Source organism: Anomaloglossus baeobatrachus, chromosome 7 (assembly GCF_048569485.1).
Source record: "Anomaloglossus baeobatrachus isolate aAnoBae1 chromosome 7, aAnoBae1.hap1, whole genome shotgun sequence".
Lineage (NCBI taxonomy): Eukaryota > Metazoa > Chordata > Amphibia > Anura > Aromobatidae > Anomaloglossus > Anomaloglossus baeobatrachus.
In genome coordinates this window covers 302,045,102-302,068,602 of record NC_134359.1, presented here as the reverse complement: position 1 = coordinate 302,068,602, position 23,501 = coordinate 302,045,102, and the positions used below count along the sequence as shown (strand labels likewise).

Below are 23,501 nucleotides of genomic sequence, written 5' to 3'. Positions count from 1 at the left end.
GACCACAGGTTCTCTATGGGGTTCAGATCAGGGGAACAAGGGGGCCATGTCATTATTTTTTCATCTTTTAGACCTTTACTGGCCGGCCACGCTGTGGAGTAGTTGGATGCATGTGATGAAAATCATGTTTTTCTTGAGCGATAGCGACTTCTTCCTGTACCACTGCTTGAAGAAGTTGTCTTCCAGAAACTGGCAGTAGGTCTGGGAGTTGAGCTTCGCTCCATCCTCAACCCGAAAAGGTCCCACAAGTTGATCTTTGCTGATCCCAGCCCATACCAGTGCCCACCTCCTCCTTGCTGGCGTCTGAGTCGGAGTGGAGCTCTCTGCCCTTTACTGATCCAGCCTCTGGCCCATCCATCTGCCCATCAAGAGTCACTCATTTCATCATCCATAAAACCTGTGAAAAATCAGTCTTCAGATATTTCTTGGCCCAGTCATGACGTTTTATCTTATGTTTCTTGTTCAGAGGCGGTGGTTTTCAGCCTTCCTTACCTTGGCCTGTCCCTGAGTGTGGCGCACCTTGTGCTTTTTGATACCCCAGAAACGTTGCAGCTGTGAAATATGGCCAAACTGGTGGCAAATTGCATCTTGGCAGCTTCACGCTTGATTTTCCTCCATTCATAGGCAGTTATTTTGCGCCTTTTTCCCCCAGCACGCTTCTTGCGACCCTGTTGGCTATTTACCATGAAACGCTTGATTGTTCGGTGATCACGCTTCAAAAGTTTGGCAATTTCAAGACTAATGCATCCCTCTGCAAGACAGCTCACAATATGGACTTTTCAGAGCCCGTCCAATCTCTCTTCTGACCCATTCTGCCAAAGGAAAGGAAGTTGCCTAATAATTGCGCACCCCTTATATAGGGTGTTGTGTCATTACACCGCACCCCTCCTCATTACAGAGATGCACATCACCTGAGTTACTTAATTGGTAGTTGGCTCTCAGCCTATACAGCTTGGAGTAGGACGACATGTAGAACAAGTATCATGTGATCACAATACGCATCTGCCTAATAATTCTGCACACAGTGTAGATCCAGCAGCCCATGTTGGGAAATGGAGGTGCTAGTGAGAACGCCACCTATCCAAAGATTGATGACATCACTGAGAACACCTATCCATCACCAGAGATCAGCGGTGACATCACTGAGAACACCTCCTATCCATCACCAGAGATCAGCGGTGACATCACTGAGAACACCTCCTACCCATCACCAGAGATCAGCGGTGACATCACTGAGAACACCTCCTATCCATCACCAGAGATCAGCGGTGACATCACTGAGAACGCCGTCTATCCATCACCAGAGATCAGCGGTGACATCACTGAGAACACCTCCTATCCATCACCAGAGATCAGCAGTGACATCACTGAGAACACCTCCTACCCATCACCAGAGATCAGCGGTGACATCACTGAGAACACCTCCTATCCATCACCAGAGATCAGCGGTGACATCACTGAGAACGCCGTCTATCCATCACCAGAGATCAGCGGTGACATCACTGAGAACGCCGCCTATCCATCACCAGAGATCAGCGGTGACATCACTGAGAACACCGCCTATCCATCACCAGAGATCAGTGGTGATATCAATGTATCAATTTCATGGAAACCGGTAAAAAAAATAAAATAAAATTCACTTTTGCCTTTCAGTTCTGATGACTTTTTTTTTTTTTTTTAACCAAACACCACAAATTCCTACCCCACTGACAGGGACAATATTGCCTTTATAAAGCCTTTCCCTTATTCTTATACCTTCATGACAAATACAGATACTTCTAAAAGTAGGGTAGCACCTTATCTGGTATCTTATTGGGGGCCCAAGTAGCAGATCAATTGGAAGCACAAGCTACAAACTGGTCATGTGTTAAGACACCTTTAACAGTTGGGTATTAACAGTTTTCCCATACACTGTTGTTTTATACATAAAGGGGCGATGTGAGACCCCATTGCGGTTCCTATAAACTTAAGTAAATGCTTTATTATAGAATGTTTTTCTCTTTGCTCTTTTTGTCCCCTTCATAACATGTGACGTATATTTATGTCAAATATCGTGCCCCTGCCTTTTATGCAGTATTTAACACACGCTACAGGGGAGCACGTTACTTCCCACTCCCATCGGCGCAATATGATCGCAAGGCATCGATGGGTTCTCATGGAGAAAAAAAAAAATTCAGAACACCTTCTGCCCCAGATCCTGGATAAATAAAAACTTAGTATTTATTTTTTTGTGATCAGGGGCAAAAAGGGGGGTGATTTGAATTTTTTTTTTTTTTAAACACAAAATTCAATTTTTATTTTTTTTTATTTTTTACTACTTATCTTTTAATTTAGGTATACAGTGTTTAGTATCTACGAACTCATACTGACCGGGAGAATCATACTGCCATGTCAGTTTGACCATATATTTAGCATGGTAACTAGAGAAGAAAAAAGAAAAATTGTGGAATTAAAACGTTTTTTTTTTTTGCAATTTTAAAACCCCTGGATTTTTTTTCTTGTTTTCTAGTACACTATAGTAAAATGAATGGTTTCATTCAAAAAGTACAACTTATTTAGATAAGGGGGTAAACTCAGACCCCATTGCGGTACCCAAAGAGCCAAATATAGGGGTCATACAAAAGATCAAAAACAACAATCATACAAGATGTATACAAAAAACACTTTATATAAAATAAGAAAAAAAAACAAAAAAACAAAAAAAAATTAACAGAGCAGAATTGTAGAAACCGTAACAACCCGCGGTGAGAAGAGGGGGAGGAGGGAGAGAAGAACAATATGTGCCGGTAACCTGCAAAAAAAATAAAAAGTCTGACATGACGAGTCTTCTCTCCGGTTCTCCCTCTTAATACATAGCTGCACAGCGACGCTCCCTGCCCCCAAAGTTACAGCCAGAGGCGTTCATCAATACTGACCCATCCCTCCACTGGGGATGAACACCGACATATATAGAAGATTGATCTAATCGCCTTTGTGAAATACTCGGTGTTACCGTTATCGGGAACACTCGCCCCCTTTACCCTGAGAAAAAGGCTACGGACGCTCAGGTCGGAAGAGTATCAGAAGCCTCTCTAGCAGGACGGGAGGGGGGAAATCACGAGAGACGCTCCGCACCCTGAAGCCCTGTAGATTTGTACCCAGTTTCCCAGAAACCTGTCCCAGTTAATATGACATTCACTGCCCATCCACCACCGGGCATTATTCAGTCCCAGATCCCTTCCTCTCATCCTGCAGAGACGGATCCACATCCCAAACCAAGACCACCCCCACCCCTCTTGCCCACCCCCCCCCCCCCGAATGTGTTACTAACAGGCCCATAAAGTATAAAACTACCTCCCCTCCCTCCTCCATGGAGTGAGCGGTGACCAATGTGGAGGCGATCGGGAGGATAACACCCAGGAGGGGCTGGAGAGGGGCCGTTTTGCCTGTCGGTACCCTTACGTTAACACCCCCCAGAGTGTTTATACCCCAGTTCTCAGGCTGAGCTAGTAGGAAGTTCTGTTTCCACCCCGTACAATGACCACTGTAATACCAGAAAAGAGCGCAGCTCTCTGCTGCCACCTACTGGCATTACAATAGTGAAAGGCTGGGAAGGTTCAGTGCAACCTCCTCACCAAAATCCAGGTGTCAAACCCAAATGGACAGGTGAAAGGAGGCAGATACAGTAGAAAAGCCCCTGCCGGGGGCAATAGTGCTCTGACAGGAGCCAAGGTGTCTGCTGCTAGCTCTCGCGGCTCAGCACGTGCTCCTCCGCGCACTGGAAAGGTTTCCCCTCGGATTCGGAAGGTGGATCCTGGAGCAGACGCTGAAAGCCCTCGCTGGTGAGGAGGCGGCAGGAGCGCAGATCCACGTGTCGTAGGTGGGGGCAGCGCTTGAAGAAGGCCAGTGATTGGTCCGTCAGTCGATTACATCCTGCAGGACAGAATACAGGGTGATGTCATCACGCGGTGAGGTCAGCGGAGCGATGGATATGTAGGGGAGGAGGAGGTACCTGCGAGGTTGAGGTGAGTCAGGCTGTCCCTTAGCGGAGAGGTGGCAGCGGTCAGGATGTGGACCCCGTGATCCGTCAGGTGGATGCAGTGACTTAGGTCCAAGCAATGGAGACGAGGAGTGTAACGAAGCAGCAGGCGCAGGGCGGAGTCCCCCATTTCCAGACCGCACAGATGCAGCTCTGTCAGGGAGGGTAGGCGGCCCCGGAGGTCCGACACCGCTGAAAACAGGGAAAAATGGAGTCAGCAAGGCTGGAAACAATCAGCAAGCAGCACCCTCAGTGCTAGCAACACCTACAGTGGCATGCAAAAGTCTAGGCACCCCTGGTCAGAATTACTGTCATTGTGAACATTGGAATGATCTCTAAGAGACAGAAAGTTACAGATGATTCATCTCCTTTACATTCCTATCAACAATAGACAACCTCAAAAGAAGCAAGCTGAAGGTTTACAATGGCCTCACTGTCCCCTGACCTGAACAGCACAGAAAATCTGTGGATAGACCTCAAAGAATCTCACACAATCGGAAGACGAGCCAGGAATCGCACAGAAGCGGGAGACGAGCCAGGAATCGCACAGAAGCGGAAGACGAGCCAGGAATCGCACAGAAGCGGAAGACGAGCCAGGAATCGCACAGAAGCGGAAGACGAGCCAGGAATCGCACAGAAGCGGAAGACGAGCCAGGAATCGCACAGAAGCGGAAGACGAGCCAGGAATCGCACAGAAGCGGAAGACGAGCCAGGAATCGCACAGAAGCGGAAGACGAGCCAGGAATCGCACAGAAGCGGAAGACGAGCCAGGAATCGCACAGAAGCGGAAGACGAGCCAGGAATCGCACAGAAGCGGAAGACGAGCCAGGAATCGCACAGAAGCGGAAGACGAGCCAGGAATCGCACAGAAGCGGAAGACGAGCCAGGAATCGCACAGAAGCGGAAGACGAGCCAGGAATCGCACAGAAGCGGAAGACGAGCCAGCAATCGCACAGAAGCGGAAGACGAGCCAGCAATCGCACAGAAGCGGAAGACGAGCCAGCAATCGCACAGAAGCGGAAGACGAGCCAGCAATCGCACAGAAGCGGAAGACGAGCCAGCAATCGCACAGAAGCGGAAGACGAGCCAGCAATCGCACAGAAGCGGAAGACGAGCCAGCAATCGCACAGAAGCGGAAGACGAGCCAGCAATCGCACAGAAGCGGAAGACGAGCCAGCAATCGCACAGAAGCGGGAGACGAGCCAGCAATCGCACAGAAGCGGGAGACGAGCCAGCAATCGCACAGAAGCGGGAGACGAGCCAGCAATCGCACAGAACCGGGAGACGAGCCAGCAATCGCACAGAAGCGGGAGACGAGCCAGGAATCGCACAGAAGCGGAAGACGAGCCAGGAATCGCACAGAAGCGGAAGACGAGCCAGGAATCGCACAGAACCGGGAGACGAGCCAGGAATCGCACAGAACTGGAAGATGTCTCTAGGGAAGAAGAGGAAAATCCCTCAAACAAGATTAGAAAGACTCTTGGCTGCTATAAAAAGCATTTACAAGCTGTGATACTTGACAAAGGGGGTGCTAGTAGGTACCAACCATTCAGGGTGCACAAACTTTTGCATCGTTTTGTTAGCTTAAAAATTAAAAGATGAAAATATTAATTTTTTGCCTAAAATGCAGGAGCCATCGTGTGTAATCTTCTGCCTTTTACAGATCATTTCATCTTCCAAGTGTTTAGCTGTTCACAATCACAGTCATTCTGACCAGGGGTGCACAAACTTTCACATGCCAGTGTACATGTCACCTGCTCCATTGTCAGCCATTACTGCAGGAGGTGACTACCATCTATTACTCCCAGTTATCAGCCATTTCCGGCTGGGGAGAGGCTGCTGGGTGTGACTGGCGCTTGTAGACCCCTCCCTGCCCCCACATCTCCTGTGCAGGGTGTCCCTGGTGCGGCCGGTCTCCGCGGCCCCTCGTATAACCCCGCAGCCCTGATATAAGCTCCTGATTACAGGAGTAATGGCCGACACCAGCTGTGATGACGGAGGATGGGATCCGTGCACACACCGCCACCTGCTGGAGATAATGAGGTAGTGCAGGCACAACAGCGGAGGTAAAGAGACATCCTAATAAGTGAGGAGCGAGCGCCGCCGCCCGGGGGCGAGTCCTACACCCCAGAGTAATGGAAGTCACATGTACGGAGGACAGCGGAGCTCGCCCATCACCAACCCCAATGACTGCAATACCACTCCAGCCTGCAGGGGGCGCCCTCCGGGTCTCCGCAGGGGTTTTGGCGCAGTGTGTCAGGAATGCTCTGTATGATCGGGCCCTCACCTAATTTGCCATCTGAGGTGGGGGGTGAGAGCAGCTCTCGGAGGTGCGAGGTTTTCATCCCTTGTACCCAGCCGAGGTCAAGTAAAGACAGGCATGGGAATGTGGTGGTCCAGAGGGAGGAGACCGCCAGCCACGTGCAGCCGGCGAGCAGCAGCTCCTTCAGTCCTGAGGAGGGGAGAAAGGATCAGTGAGTCCCCAGAAAGGATCAGTGAGTCCCCAGAACGGCTCACCCCCAACCCACTACCCCCCCAGCTCACCCCCAGCACTGCTCACCCCCAACCCACTACCCCCCAGCACTGCTCACCCCCAACCCACTACCCCCCAGCACTGCTCACCCCCAACCCACTACCCCCCCAGCACTGCTCACCCCCAACCCACTACCCCCCCAGCACTGCTCACCCCCAACCCACTACCCCCCCAGCACTGCTCACCCCCAACCCACTACCCCCCCAGCACTGCTCACCCCCAACCCACTACCCCCAGCACTGCTCACCCCCAACCCACTACCCCCCAGCACTGCTCACCCCCAACCCACTACCCCCCAGAACTGCTCACCCCCAACCCACTACCCCCCCAGCACTGCTCACCCCCAACCCACTACCCCCCCAGCACTGCTCACCCCCAACCCACTACCCCCCAGCACTGCTCACCCCCAACCCACTACCCCCCCAGCATTGCTCACCCCCAACCCACTACCCCCCCAGCACTGCTCACCCCCAACCCACTACCCCCCTAGCACTGCTCACCCCCAACCCACTACCCCCCTAGCACTGCTCACCCCCAACCCACTACCCCCCTAGCACTGCCCACCCCCAACCCACTACCCCCAGCACTGCTCACCCCCAACCCACTACCCCCAGCACTGCTCACCCCCAACCCACTACCCCCAGCACTGCTCACCCCCAACCCACTACCCCCAGCACTGCTCACCCCCAACCCACTACCCCCAGCACAGCTCACCCCCAACCCACTACCCCCAGCACAGCTCACCCCAACCCACTACCCCCCCAGCACTGCTCACCCCCAACCCAGCTCACCCCCATAGCCACTATCCCCCCCAGCTCACTTCCCCCAGCACTGCTCACCCCCAACCCACTACCCCCCAGCACAGCTCACCCCCATAGCCACTATCCACCCCAGCTCACCCCCACAGCCCACTACCCCCAGCACAGCTCACCCCCATAGCCACTATCCCCCCAGCTCACTACCCCCAGCACTGCTCACTCCCAACCCACTACCCCCCAGCACAGCTCACCCCCATAGCCACTATCCCCCACAGCCCACTACCCCCAGCACTGCTCACCCCCAGCCCACTACCCCCCAGCACTGCTCACCCCCATAGCCACTATCCCCCCCCAGCTCACCCCCACAGCCCACTACCCCCAGCACTGCTCACCCCCACGGCTCACTAACACTCCCTCAAACAACTCCCCCAGCACTGCTCATCTGACTACCCCAATCCCCCCCACTTCCTCCTCGAACATGGCTCACCCCCCTGGCCCCGGCACTCTCCCCCCACAAGCACTGCTCCCTCCCAAAGCCCACACAACCCCAGCACATTGCCCACTGACACTAGCCCCCCCCCCGCACTGCCCATTCCTGCAGCCTAGTACACCCCTGACCTAATCACTGTTTGCCTTTACAGTCCAGTACCCACACTCCCCCCACACATCCCCCCTATTATTCTTACTGCCCCTCATCCAAGCAGCAGCAGATTCCTTCTCCCCCCATTATACTCATTTGCACACAACAACTGCCCCCATCATCCCCCAACCTCACAATGCCCCCCATAATCCGTCCCTCCCCCGTCCCCCGCTCACCCTGCAGTCGGTGGATCAGCCACGTCAGCTGTTTTTCGGAGATATTGGTCCAGCTCAGGTCCAGTCTGACCGGCTGCCTCCGGACTATTCCACTCAGCATAGGAGGGGTGATGGATTTCCTGCGGCTCAGGTCGATGGACGTCCAGAGCTGCCGATCACAACACCTGAAATCACAGCCGAAAAATCAGAAGAGGAGACCGCAGGAAAAAGGACCACGGGCGACGACAGGGGTGTGATCCCAGGGAGGGTCCACACAACACATGATATTCTGTACAGCCACCACCAGAGGGCGCCCCCTGCAGATCACTAGAATATGGACTGGTGGAATATTAGCAAATTCCTGCAATTAGAAAAGTAGTATAGTCCTGATACAGTCACTTACCTCATGAGCAGGGCATTGCAGCTTAGGTAACCATGGTTACAGCCACTAGCAACTGGTCAGCCATGGATACAGCTTCTGCAGTGCCCTGCACATGAGGGAAGAGACATGGCTATATCAGGAGAACTATACTACATGTCTAACTGCACGGATTTACTAATATTACCACATATTGGGAGAGGAATATCCCTTTAAGTTCAGAGTATGATGTGTGCAGGGAGCGCCCTCTAGTGGGGGCTGCAGGAATAATGCAACTATACTGGTCCTAGCTACTTATATACACTGCAGAGGATACAGGAGCGAAGACCAAACACCCCACAAAGGCAAGATAGAGCCACCGAGTATATATATATTATACTCCAGAGCTGCACTCACTATTCTGCTGGTGCAGTCACTATGTACATTACATTACTGATCCTGAGTTACCTCCTGTATTATACTCCAGAGCTGCACTCACTATTCTGCTGGTGCAGTCACTATGTACATACATTACATTACTGATCCTGAGTTACATCCTGTATTATACTCCAGAGCTGCTCTCACTATTCTGCTGGTGTAGTCACTGTGTACATACATTACATTACTGATCCTGAGTTACCTCCTGTATTATACTCCAGAGCTGCACTCACTATTCTGCTGGTGCAGTCACTGTGTACATACATTACTGATCCTGAGTTACCTCCTGTATTATACCCCAGAGCTGCACTCACTATTCTGCTGGTGCAGTCACTATGTACATTACATTACTGATCCTGAGTTACCTCCTGTATTATACTCCAGAGCTGCACTCACTATTCTGCTGGTGCAGTCACGCTGTACATACATTACTGATCCTGAGTTACCTCCTGTATTATACCCCAGAGCTGCACTCACTATTCTGCTGGTGCAGTCACTGTGTACATACATTACATTACTGATCCTGAGTTACCTTCTGTATTATACCCAAGAGCTGCACTCACTATTCTGCTGGTGCAGTCACGCTGTACATACATTACTGATCCTGAGTTACCTCCTGTATTATACTCCAGAGCTGCACTCACTATTCTGCTGGTGCAGTCACTGTGTACATACATTACATTACCAGATAAAGCTTTGTGCAGACAGTGAAGAAGCAGAGAGTGCAGGGAGATTTCAGCTCTGGAGTACAATACATGATTACTCCATTGCTCGGGCCTCCCCCGTGGCAGTGAGGTCACATTGTTGCCGCCATCACACCCGGTCATTATGCAGAACGCGGTATTATTACGGCCACTAGGAGGCGCTCGACGCCCGAGCGCTGGATGATTACACGCTGCCGCCATCGTTCACTGATAATATTGGGGCTGTGACATTGTGTACAGGGCTTCCCCGGTCCATGCCCGCTCTTACCACCGGTTCCAGGTCCGACACACCCGCATACAGACACAAAGCTCTTTTTGTCCCAAATGTCTAAAAACAGCGAGCCAGACCCCCCTCTGCATGACATGGTCCGTTCCACTGTCCAGGGGCAGGGAGTCCGGCTCGGGGCTGTGGGGAGGAGGTCGTACCACGTGTCTCTCTAGCTGGAGGGGGGGAGGTTTAGGCGGAGAGGGCACCAGCGGCCTCTTGAGTATCTGAGTCCTGGACAGGGCCTGCACAGCGTTCCGCCCACACGTGGCTTTCCTGACGGCCGCGCCGCACCCTCCTCTCCGGTTCTCCTTCTCCCTGCCGTTTCCTCGGGGAGACTTCTGTTTGCCGTTTCTGGTGCCGTTCTGCCCGTCGGCAGCTGAGCCCCCTCCCCCGCCTCCCTCCTCGTCCTCCTCCGAGCTGGTGCTGAAGCTGATCCGGGACGATCGGCCCTCACCCCCCTCTCCCGTGTCGCTGCTCCCCCGGGAAGCTTTGGAGTCGGAGTCAGAGTCTGAGTCCGAGCTGGAGCTGGAGGTGCTGCTCCGCGCCCGCTCCAACATCTGGCACATCTGCTTGAAGCGCTCGATCTTCTCGCGCTGGTGGGAGCGATCCGTCATCGGAACCGGCTCTGAGGGCACCTGTGGTTCCTGCCGGACAGGGGAGAAAGCGGGCGGTCAGTACTGCGATCAGAGGGGGAATGGTGAGCACAAACATGGCGGCTGCTACGTGCCGGAGGGAAGAGAAAGCGAGCAATCAGAGGGGGAAATGGTGAACACAAACATGGCTGCTACGTGCCGGAGGAAAGAGCGGGCGGTCAGAGGGGAAACGGTGAACACAAACATGGCTGCTACGTGCCGGAGGAAAGAGCGGGCGGGCAGTACTGTGATCAGAGGGGGAAATGGCGGCTGCATGCCGGAGGGAAGAGAAAGCGAGCAATCAGCAGGGGAAACGGTGAGCACAAACATGGCGGCTACGTGCTGGAGGGAAGAGCGGGCAATCAGACCGGGAAAAGAGAGCACAAACATGGCTGCTACGTGCCGGAATGAAGAGAAAGCGGACGGTCAGAGGGGATATGGCGAACACAAACATGGCGGCTACGTGCTGGACAAGGGGGAAAGTGGGCGATCAGTGCTGGGATCAGAGGGGAAATGGCGAACACAAACATGGCGGCTACATGCCGGAGGGGAGAGAAAGCGGGCGATCAGAGGGGAAATGCAGAGCATAAACATGGCGGCTACGTGCTGGACAAGGGAGAAAGCGGGCAATCAGTACTGCGATCAAAGGGGAAATGGCGAACACAAACATGGCGGCTACATGCCGGAGGGAAGAGCAGGCAATCAGAGCACAAGACATGGCTGCTACATGCCGGAGGGAAGAGAAAGCGAGCAATCAGAGGGAAAACGGGAAGCACAAACATGGCGGCTATGTGCCGGAGGGAAGAGAAAGCGGACGGTCAGAGGGGAAATGGCGAACACAAACATGGCGGCTACGTGCCGGACAAGGGAGAAAGCGGGCGATCAGTACTGGGATCAGAGGGGAAATGGCGAACACAAACATGGCGGCTACATGCTGGGGGGGGGGGGGGGGCGGGGGAAGAGCGGGCAATCAGAGCACAAGACATGGCTGCTACGTGCCGGAGGGAAGAGAAAGCGAGCGATCAGTGCTGCGATCAGAGGGGAATCAGAGCACAAACATGGCGGCTACATGCCAGAGGGAAAAGAAAGAGGGCGATCAAAGGGGAAATGGCGAACACAAACATGGCGGCTAATGCCGGAGGGAAGAGCGGACAATCAGACGGGGAAAACAGAGCACAAGACATGGCTGCTACGTGTCGGAGGGAAGAGAAAGCGGACGGTCAGAGGGGAAATGGCGAACACAAACATGGCGGCTGCGTGTTGAAGAGAAAGCGAGCAATCAGAGGGCAAATGGCAAACAAACATGGCGGCTACGTGCCGGAGGGGAAAGAAAGCGGACAAACAGAGGGGAAAACGGTGAGCACAAACATGGCGGCTACGTGCCGGAGGGGAGAGAAAGCGAGAGTTCAGAGGGGAAATGGTGAGCACAAACATGGCGGCTGTGCGCCGGACGCACCTTTTTGATCTTCTTATCCTTCTCTGATTTCACCTGCAAAAATGATCAAGTATTAAAAAAAAACACAAAAATACAAACCACAAACATCCAGGAAACAGAGAGCAGACAGCAAACAATGGTGCGGAGCCGTCCCCCGCAGTGACCGTGCACAGAGATATGGAAGGGGGAGGGAGACTGAGATGACCCATGAGAGCCGCGTCACCTTCTTCTTGACGCCCGCTTCCTGCACCGGCTCCTTCTTCCTCTTGTGCCCCTGGTTGTCGTCGGGGGGCTTCTTCTTCCCGGGGGCCGGGTCGTCTGTCAGTTTCCACCGCACGGCTTCTTCTCTGTTGTCCAAGCGCCGTTTACCGGAACCATCCAACGGATCCTGCGGGAGAGCGAGAGCGGATGACAGAGCGCCAACGTGCCGGAGTATCGGACAGTCCGAATAATCGGTCCTCACCCCTTACACATGCCCCCACTTGCCCAGGCCCTTCCCCCGCACACCCTTACCTTACACGTGCGGCCTTCTCTCACGCAGCGTGGACACTCCCAGCAGTTGGGGATTTCCGTGTCGATGACGGCTTCAGCTTTACCCATCTGAGGAGAGAAAAGAGGCGTCACTGAGCGACGCTGATCCTGCCGAGAAACGAGGCGCGGCCATCCACCGACCGCAAAGACCGGAGAGACGAGGCGCGGCCATCCACCGACCGCAAAGACCGGAGGGACGAGGAGCGGCCATCCACCAACCGCAAAGACCGGAGAGACGAGGAGCGGCCATCCACCAACCGCAAAGACCGGAGAGACGAGGAGCGGCCATCCACCGACCGCAAAGACGAGGAGCGGCCATCCACCGACCGCAAAGACCAGAGAGACGAGGAGCGGCCATCCACCGACCGCAAAGACCAGAGAGACGAGGAGCGTCCATCCACCGACCGCAAAGACCAGAGAGACGAGGCGCGGCCATCCACCGACCGCAAAGACCGGAGGGACGAGGAGCGGCCATCCACCGACCGCAAAGACCGGAGAGACGAGGAGCGGCCATCCACCGACCGCAAAGACCGGAGAGACGAGGCGCGGCCATCCACCGACCGCAAAGACCGGAGAGACGAGGCGCGGCCATCCACCGACCGCAAAGACCGGAGGGACGAGGAGCGGCCATCCACCAACCGCAAAGACCGGAGAGACGAGGAGCGGCCATCCACCGACCGCAAAGACCGGAGAGACGAGGCGTGGCCATCCACCGACCGCAAAGACGAGGAGCGGCCATCCACCGACCGCAAAGACCAGAGAGACGAGGAGCGGCCATCCACCGACCGCAAAGACCAGAGAGACGAGGAGCGTCCATCCACCGACCGCAAAGACCAGAGAGACGAGGAGCGTCCATCCACCGACCGCAAAGACCGGAGAGACGAGGAGCGTCCATCCACCGACCGCAAAGACCGGAGAGACGAGGCGCGGCCATCCACCGACCGCAAAGACCGGAGGGACGAGGAGCGGCCATCCACCAACCGCAAAGACCGGAGAGACGAGGAGCGGCCATCCACCAACCGCAAAGACCGGAGAGACGAGGAGCGGCCATCCACCGACCGCAAAGACGAGGAGCGGCCATCCACCGACCGCAAAGACCAGAGAGACGAGGAGCGTCCATCCACCGACCGCAAAGACCAGAGAGACGAGGAGCGTCCATCCACCGACCGCAAAGACCAGAGAGACGAGGAGCGTCCATCCACCGACCGCAAAGACCAGAGAGACGAGGAGCGTCCATCCACCGACCGCAAAGACCAGAGAGACGAGGAGCGTCCATCCACCGACCGCAAAGACCGGAGAGACGAGGAGCGTCCATCCACCGACCGCAAAGACCGGAGAGACGAGGAGCGTCCATCCACCGACCGCAAAGACCGGAGAGACGAGGAGCGGCCATCCACCGACCGCAAAGACCGGAGAGACGAGGAGCGGACATCCACCGACCGCAAAGACCGGAGAGACGAGGAGCGGACATCCACCGACCGCAAAGACCGGAGAGACGAGGAGCGGACATCCACCGACCGCAAAGACCGGAGAGACGAGGAGCGGCCATCTACTGACCGCAAAAAACGGAAAGATGAGGAGCGTCCATCCACTGACCGCAAAGGCTGGAGAGACGGGAGGAACTCCCGAAATGTAAAGACCGCGGTGATCAACCGTACAACCGCAATCCAGTGTCACTCACCTCCTCCACTGACAACTACTAGCAAAATGCAGAAACTTTCTGGGGCCATCGGAAGATTCGCCTCCCGGAGCACCGCTCCTCATCTAATGACCCCGGCCTCACATTAGTGGTGCTTCACCTCCCGGAGCAGCGCTCCTCATCTAATGACCCTGGACTCACATTAGTGGTGCTTCCCCTCCCAGAGCAGCGCTCCTCATCTAACGACCCCGGCCTCACATTAGTGGTGCTTCACCTCCCGGAGCAGCACTCCTTACAGGATACCCACCTGTGGCCAGCGCTTCATGTAATGCACTCAGCCTCACATTGATGGGGCTTCATCTTCCAGAGCAGCGCTCCTCACAGACCACCCTCCTGTGTCCAGCACTTGATGTAATGACCCCGGCCTCTCGTTAGCGACATCAGGCGAGGATAAAACTCATCAGATCCCAGAGGAACAGGAAGTGATCACTGGATCACGCCCAATCAGGATGACTCTGTCCAGTACAGGGCAGAGCAGAGTAATGGCTGGGGTGTGAATACTTTTGCCTGTGGCGCTCGTACCTTGATGCAGCCGGGGTGGACGATCTCGTTGCAGATGGTGCACTCCATGAGGGACAGGTTGAACTTCTGCTCCTCGTCCTGCGCGGTGTCCTCCTTCCCGGCATCCCCGCAGAGGAGGCAGACGGCGGTGTGCGGCAGGACGGGCTGTGGAGGGAATGAATCGGTCAGCGGGGTCCTCGCGGTGAGGACGGCGGTGCGCGCCCCCCTCCCCCGCTCCTTACCGCCGTGCACTGCCTCTTCAGGCAGGACTGCTTCATGCGTCCGGGGCCCCCGAATTTCTTCATGTCCTTGCAGAAGTTGCACTCCCCGCACTCGCTGCGCACACAGGCCTCGCACTTCCGGCAGCGCGTCCTCCTGCGCCGCGCAGCCCCCAGGCCCTTCCCCGACATCTCCCGACGAGGCCTCAGCTGCGCCCGCACCTGCCGGACGGAGAGCGTTAGCGCCGGGGCGCCGTGGTAACACGCCGGCTGCCATGTTGGCTGCGACTCACCTGCTCCTCGCGGCTGACCGAGCCTGCCCGCGGCTCATGATCACAATCCGGGGGTCTTCTGGGGGGGCTATTGGTGATGCCGGCCCACCATGCTACACGGGGGAGGGGGCCATGCCCCACTACTGAGTCTCACAGGTCCCCCGCCCACTAATGTCCCAGCATCCTCCAGGAAAGGGGTGTGTGCCCCAATAATCCAGACCCCCAGAGATGAGCCCCACAGGAGCAGCTGCCCCCCAGGCGGGTCTGCCCCTCTCCTCCCTGCACAGGGCTGCAGTACCCGGCTCCTCCCTCTATGGCTGCCCCATCTCCTCACACCAGGCCCTCCTGCTATCCTAGCAGCGCGGACTCAATCCCTGAGGGGCCCCTGATTCCCGAAAATGGGCCCTAAACCAGCTGCCCCCAGTCCCCTGCCTGCCTTCCCCTCACATTCACACTCACAACAATACCACATCCAACATGGCCGCCCAGTGGGAAAGGCTACAGCTCCCGCCCACAGAGCCGCGCGGCACGCCGGGAAGTGTAGTCTTTCCCAGGCCTTCAGTCCTCTTTTGTTCTATGGAAAGGCGGAAGCGCGCGGGACCACAACCAAGATGGCGGCGGCGGGATGGCCGCGGAGGACGCGTGGAAATGTAGTCTTGGGAGGGGGGGATGCGAGGAGGAAAAGGAAGTGTCCGACTTCCGGGCAGTGAGGGATGACGGGAAATGTAGTTCTTTTTTTTTAAATTTCTCTCTTATCCCTTGTCTGGCACCATGGGGTCAATGTGACCATGAAGATTGGTGCAACTAGGGATTATTTTCATGGTGTCGGACAAGGGTTCATTTTTCCTAATTTTTGTTTTCAGTAAATGGGTCATGACGGCCACAGGGTGGGAGAAAGTTTGAGAACCCGGTAAACAGGCCCAAAAATTAAAGTCGTTGCCCATAGCAACCGTACTGTAAATTATGGTAACTGGTCTAATAATAGTTGTGATTTGGTTGCTAGGGGTGTAAAATACAGTTGTTCATAGCAACGAATAAAAGCTGAAAATTGTTGCCCATAGCAACCGCATTCCCATTTTCCTCCAAATATAGAGGGAATGAGCGATTGGATTGGTTGTTGGGGTGACGGTATGGCAGGTATTTTGTTTGCTTTCAATAAAGAGTTAATTTTTCGTGGTGACCAGTTGTATTTCAGCGTTTCCTCATGTTAGAGAAGCCTAAGGTCCTTCTGCCATGCTTTACACTGCAGCACTGCTTCATGATCTAGACTTTATAGGCTTTTCACATTAATTTCAAAGCATTTAAAGGGGTTGTCCATATCTGGAAACATTTTTTTCCTCCCAAATTCATGTATTTGGCATTAGCAGAAAAATTATTTTTGCAATTCGGTATTCATTACAAATGTTGCAATGTTTGGCTCTTTAATGTGGTCATAAATCAGTGGCTCCACAGCCAGGCACAATCAGGGGGTTACATGAGTCAGCTGAGGGGGGCCTGGAAAAACCAGAGCCAAAGTCAGGACTGCACCACATTGTACCCAGATATCAATCGATCCGCTGCGACTGTGAGCCAAGATGGAGCCACTGACGTGAGCCCGTATAAACCGAGCCTTACAAACTCCCGTCAGATCGAAACGCACTGACGGACTCTCAGATAACTCATTCTACAGTGCAATATGGAGGCTATAGAAGACAAACAGTGCAATATGGAGGCTATAGAAGGCAAACAGTGCAATATGGAGGCTATGGAAGGCAAACAGTGCAATATGGAGGCTATAGAAGACAAACAGTGCAATATGGAGGCTATAGAAGACAAACCGTGCAATATGGAGGCTATAGAAGGCAAACCGTGCAATATGGAGGCTATAGAAGACAAACAGTGCAATATGGAGGCTATAGAAGGCAAACAGTGCAATATGGAGGCTATGGAAGGCAAACAGTGCAATATGGAGGCTATAGAAGACAAACAGTGCAATATGGAGGCTATAGAAGACAAACCGTGCAATATGGAGGCTATAGAAGGCAAACCGTGCAATATGGAGGCTATAGAAGACAAACAGTGCAATATGGAGGCTATAGAAGACAAACAGTGCAATATGGAGGCTATAGAAGGCAAACCGTGCAATATGGAGGCTATAGAAGGCAAACCGTGCAATATGGAGGCTATAGAAGACAAACCGTGCAATATGGAGGCTATAGAAGACAAACCGTGCAATATGGAGGCTATAGAAGGCAAACCGTGCAATATGGAGGCTATAGAAGACAAACAGTGCAATATGGAGGCTATAGAAGGCAAACAGTGCAATATGGAGGCTATGGAAGGCAAACAGTGCAATATGGAGGCTATGGAAGGCAAACAGTGCAATATGGAGGCTATAGAAGACAAACAGTGCAATATGGAGGCTATGGAAGGCAAACAGTGCAGTATGGAGGCTATAGAAGACAAACAGTGCAATATGGAGGCTATAGAAGACAAACCGTGCAATATGGAGGCTATAGAAGACAAACAGTGCAGTATGGAGGCTATAGAAGACAAACAGTGCAATATGGAGGCTATAGAAGACAAACCGTGCAATATGGAGGCTATAGAAGGCAAACCGTTCAATATGGAGGCTATAGAAGACAAACAGTGCAATATGGAGGCTATGGAAGGCACACCGTGCAATATGGAGGCTATAGAAGACAAACCGTGCAGTATGGAGGCTATAGAAGGCAAACAGTGCAATATGGAGGCGATGGAAGGCAAACAGTGCAATATGGAGGCTATAGAAGACAAACAGTGCAATATGGAGGCTATGGAAGGCAAACAGTGCAATATGGAGGCTATGGAAGGCAAACAGTGCAATATGGAGGCTATGGAAGGCAAACAGTGCAATATGGAGGCTATAGAAGACAAACAGTGCAATATGGAGGCTATAGAAGACAAACAGTGCAATATGGAGGCTATAGAAGGCAAACAGTGTGTCGCGGGCGGGGGGTGTGCTGCTCGACCGCGCTCGCAGCTCGGGTCCGGCTGCTGCTCGGTGGCTCGAGCGGTGATCCGAGGACTCGAGTGGCGCTCCTCGCCCGTGAGTGAAAGGGGTTGGTTTGGTTTGTGAATTTGGTTTGTGACGCCACCCACGGGTTGTGGTGAGGTTGGGACACCACCGCTGCTCTGGACGGGGATCCCGGGAGCGATGACAGGGAGCAGCCGAGATGTTTCTCTCCCCTCCGTGGGTAGGGGGGGGGGTTTGGTGGTCCCAGGGCCCGGTGAGGGTAACTGGAAAGTGGATGGCAGGGTTTGGTGAGGTGCAAGGTCGCGGGGGCAGCGCGGTGCCAGACAGCACGGTGGTACTCACTCAGCCAATAACATATACGGAGTGTCTGGTCAAACAAACGGCTGGATGACGGGTTCTGCAGCCAGCTGCGGTGGTCACTCACGGTAGGTTGGCGGTGACTGACTTTCCCTGCACCTGTAGTGTGTTTTCGGCCCGATGGCTTCCCACCGGTAACCCGCTCCCCAGCATGGATAGATGCCGAGGGAGCCCCTTTTGCCCGCAGGCTCTGGCCCTGGGAACTGTAGCCTTGGCGGTGACTGTATTTCCCTTCACGGTTGAGCGGTTGCCTTCAGTCGGGTCTTTGCTGCTGGGAAACCCCGGAGGTTCCCGTCGCTGACGGATTTGACTGGTTTTACGTCGACTCCTAGCCTGGTCGGGGTCCGTAGGCCCTGCCGGATGGTGCTGGCTTCTCTTCGCTCCCCGGTTCGGTACCGGCGGGCCACCGCCCGTCCCCGGTCCCGGTTCCGCGTCGATCGACCCCTCCTGTAGACGGTCACCACCATCTGCCAACCTTGCTGTATGTGCCCGGGCCACGTACCCGGACACGGTCAGACTGCTCCTCTACTGCCACTTACTCCTTCCACTTCACTCTCCCTAAGGCTAGTTTCACACTTGCGCTATTTTGACGCAAACTGAATCTGTCACTAATGTAGTACAGTTCATTTATTTACAGTGGAAGCGCGTTACTATGGCGTGTGTGTGTGTCATGCAGTACCCGCTTGTGTCCACATGATGTCGCGCTTCCACTGTAAATAAATGAACTGTACTACATTAAAAAAATTGTTTAAAAGAACAGAGTCCTCAGTGGTTGATACCTTTTAATGGCTAACTGAAAAGATGGTAATAATTATTACCATCTTTTCAGTTAGCCATTAAAAGGTATCAACCACTGAGGACTCTGTTCTTTTAAACAATTTTTTTATCTCTACTGGCTAACACGGTACAAAGATATATTTTACCTGTACTACATTAGTGACGGATTCCGTTTCCGTCAAAATAGCGCAAGTGTGAAACTAGCCTAACTCAACTGCCTTCCTTTCCCGCCTCCAGGACTGTGAACTCCTCAGTGGGTGGGGCCAACTGCCTGGCTCCACCCCACCTGGTGTGGTCATCAGCCCCTGGAGGGAGGCAACAAGGATTTGTGTGTGACTGATGTGCCTAACCGGGGTGTGGGGTGTGTTGTTGCAGTACCTGTGACGTCCTGGCTTGTCCAGGGCGCCACAAGTGCAATATGGAGGTATAGAAGACAAACAGTGCAATATGGAGGCTATAGAAGGCAAACCGTGCAATGATGTTAATTAAACCCAATAGTAAAAGTAACTTCATAGCCCAAAATGCATAATTCTAAATAAATAGATGCATTTTGCATCCACCCCCCAAAGATGGACAACCCCTTTAAAACAGGTCAGGCTGATGAGACCCGGTGACTGTCCAGATGCGGCTGCGGCACTCGGGGATCACTGCTGCAATCCATCCCATTAGGGTCCACGTTATCAATAATTCTTACATTTTAGAAAAATCAAAACCTGATTGTCAGAAGTTGAGGCTGTCACGTCGACTTCCATTTACTCTGCTAACCCAGAGCGGGAACTCTGACCCCGTGGGGCCATTCACACAGGCGGATTTAGGAATCACCGGCATCTGCTTCACTCAACCAGTCTAAAAAAAAAAATAATACAATAAAAAAAGTCTGATTATTGTCCAATTTGTGGATAAAAACTTGTCATTTCTGTAAATGGATTTCCAAAAAAATAAAATCTGCATGTGAATTGCATCTGAGATTAATTGATTTGCGCTCCCTCCACCCCCTTCATGACAGGCTGACAGCAAAAACTGACAAAAAATGGAAAAAAATTGGCTCATGTACATCTTTATCTTTTTCTGCTTAAACGTCAAGTTTTTTTTTTTAATACATTTTTAACAATTTTATCACTGCAGCCCTGACTCACAGTCCCTATATACCGCGGCGCTCCCGCACCACTGCTGCCGGCCATTTCAGAGGGAAAATGAAGAGTGGGGAGTGTGAAAAATTTCACTTAAAGGTTTTTGGGAAAAAAGGAAGCACCTCCCGGAAGAATTGGCAAAACTCCTGGGAGCCAGTGGAATTCCCAGCAATGGTGTGACACTGGGATACCTCATCAGTACATGGAGCCTGGCCTCCGGATGGACATCCAGGGGTAGGGGGAGGACATTTTGGGAGTGGGGCATTTTTTCTCCTTTTCAGAGGTGGATGGGAGAAAATTAACTTATTTCCCCCCAGGAGCCGCTCTCCATCATGGGGGAGTACATGAGGCGATTACTACCACTGATCACCGCATCAAATAGAAACAATTCACCCAATCCTCAGGAAATCACCCAGACCGGACGGTGCACGGACATAGTAGAGCAGGCAGGCACTCACAAGAGCAAGGTAGACCGGATATCCGGTAGACACGTTCGGATCATGATTAAAACCAGGAATTTTATTCAAGAAATATTAAAAGTTCCTTCCGTATCTCAGATCCATGTTAAAATCCAGTGGGAAAAAGATAACACAAGGACATCATTTGGACTGTATGTCCTTATTCTCTATCTCGAAGAGTCCTGGTTCGTGTCTGCTGGATATCCCGTCTACCTTGATCACCACATCAGTATACTTTGAGTGACAGTATACTCACACCCGATAATCTTGAGTGACAGATGACTCTGCACAGCCAGCTGTCAATCAAAGTGTCGGGGCCGTGCTCAGAACCGCCGCCGCTCACAGTATAATATAAACCTATAGCTGCACATAAGTAACGTTTCGAGAGGTGACAGGTTCCTTTTAACTACTTGCAATCCACCTATAAACGTCCATCCGGTCGGCGTATTACTCTGCAAAGAGGTTCTAAGATATCATAGGATTGTAAGCAGCAGCATGGAAAGCAAGGAGATGGCGTCAGACACAGCCAGACTCCCCACTGAGAAAACAAATACAAATAAATGGAATGATCAAAAATGCACCAATGTCTGTTATGACCTTATGGGAGGGAAGTTTAACAACAAGATTAAATCACTATTACTAGCCAGCACCTGTCAAAAAAAGAAATAAGCTAAAAATGGGTCCAAAAAAATAAAAATATATTTCACAAGTCATAAAAATAAAATTAAAAAATATATTTAATATTAGAATTGTTATTTGTAATACCAGCATATGACATGACAACGATTGTATGTGATTTGACTGTTCTTGATTTCAATAAAAATTGATTTTCCTAAAAAATATATTTCAGCGGTCATAAAAATAAATAAAAGTGAAAAAACAGACATTTATTTTCCCAACCTCCGATATTGGCAACAGAAAAAAAAAATCAGGCATAAAACTAAAAAAATAAAATATATGAAAAAAATAAATGTAATATAAAGATATATATATATATATATATATATATATATATATATATATATATATATATATATATATATATATATATAGCTGCAGCACTGAAAAAACTCAAATTTCCATCACAACAGCATAATAAAGACTCATGATCTTATAAAAACAACCAAAAAAGAAAACAAAACACGGTTTTAATTCTTGTATATTTCTAGTTAGATGAGTCCACATGAGGCCGTGTTCACACGTTGAGTTTTGATAAATGCCGTAGTGGCGCTGGAGTTTCTAGTATCCTTAGGCATTGCCGTTGACGTTGTGTCTACAGATATGGCGGCATTAGCTGCCACAACCTGACAGATATTTGTACACCTCACGTCACCGGCAGCACTTATCTCCCGACACGAATATCAGAGGAGTCAGGTTTCTCCTTTAATGATCCAAAATGGCTGCACCTTTCTGTCAATTTTTCAGTATGGAGTTCAGCTCTGAGGCACAAACTGCAGCTGTAATAAAAAAGCTGCTAAACCTACATTACAGTGTGAACTCCGCCAGAACAAGGCGTCCTGCTCTTCCGACTAAGTCTACGTCACGTTTCAGGCCTATGCTGGATGGAAGCGTTCGAACATATCGCCCATAGATACGTATAACGAGCAAGCTGCGCCATTTTACTGTAAACCATTGTATGGAATACAGTAGTGTCGTCTATTATCACGTCCGATACCGCAAAAAAGGCCAAAAATGGGGGGAAAGGGCCGCTATTTTGGCTTCTGACGAGTAAATGGCGCCCTATGGATACATTTGACGTATAAAACAAAGGCAGGCGCCGCGGTTACGTGAACGCGGGTCGGTGACATTTGGAATCTTTCATCTGCCTATTAAATTATCTCAGGCTCATATAGGCCAGAGGTCAAGGACTTAGAGGAAGGGCCTTAATGAAGGATGTTACCATGGCAACTTAAAGGAAAAATAGATAAAAGTATGGAATTGTCAAAATAAGATGTAAATATCTGTGGGATACGCGCCCACCAGGCACAATAGTTCATTTATAGCAATAAATATGTTTGCTCCCCTTCATTATTTATGTGTGTATTTACTGTAATATTGTTCACCATTAAATGTCAAATAAAGTTATTCTTGAGAAATGAAAATCTGTATTCATATAGTTTGTGAGTGGCGGCGCTCTGCTCCAGCGGCCCTGGACTCTATGGTACGAGCCCGCCGCGGCTCCCTCCTCAGTGTCACCGTTTATTATTGCGTCCCACGCTGCAGATTCGTCACATAAAGGATAGGAAATGTCCAAAAATTAATAAGGATTTATTCAGTGGCCGCTTTATCTCTGTGAATTTGTCCAGAAAAGACGCTGAATGGGGAAATAAAAAAAGAAGTGGATTTCTACATTCTGGTTTGGAAAGTGCGCAGAGAGTTGAGCGGAGCATGTAAAACTATTTCTGGGTCCGCAGATTCGTTATTAATGTAAATGCTGATATATTAATTACCGAGGCTTCCGGCAGGAGGATGCATGACTGCCGAGCGAGCAGAAAGTAGCGGAGAAGCTGACGGAATAATTCAGAGGAGAGCGAAAGGTCCGAGACGAAAAGGGCCGTGCTGCGGCGAAAGTGCGGATGGTGGATGCAAGCGGCGTTACTGAGACACAGAGGATCCGGGGGAAG

The 23,501-nt window shown here is 52.0% G+C and overlaps 2 protein-coding genes across 2 annotated transcripts in view; one reads left to right on the top strand and one right to left on the bottom strand.

Moving 5' to 3' along the window:
- Positions 1-3,297: 3,297 nt before the first annotated feature.
- On the bottom strand, positions 3,298-15,701 carry FBXL19 (F-box and leucine rich repeat protein 19). Its single transcript, XM_075318618.1, has 11 exons — positions 15,182-15,701; positions 14,913-15,110; positions 14,692-14,835; positions 12,453-12,539; positions 12,163-12,327; positions 11,961-11,993; positions 9,873-10,516; positions 8,126-8,289; positions 6,306-6,470; positions 3,992-4,210; positions 3,298-3,912 (listed from the first exon to the last, which is right to left on the bottom strand). Exons 2-11 carry the CDS (start codon positions 15,078-15,080, stop codon positions 3,722-3,724), a joined length of 1,980 nt encoding a protein of 659 aa, XP_075174733.1. The 5' UTR covers positions 15,081-15,110; positions 15,182-15,701; the 3' UTR covers positions 3,298-3,721.
- Positions 15,702-16,835: 1,134 nt separating this feature from the next.
- Positions 16,836-23,501, top strand: part of SETD1A (SET domain containing 1A, histone lysine methyltransferase) — a 59,144-nt gene continuing 52,478 nt past the window's right edge. Inside the window, 1 exon segment of the mRNA XM_075319840.1 lies at positions 16,836-18,118. Within this exon segment, the coding sequence (XP_075175955.1) occupies positions 16,836-18,118 (1,283 nt within the window).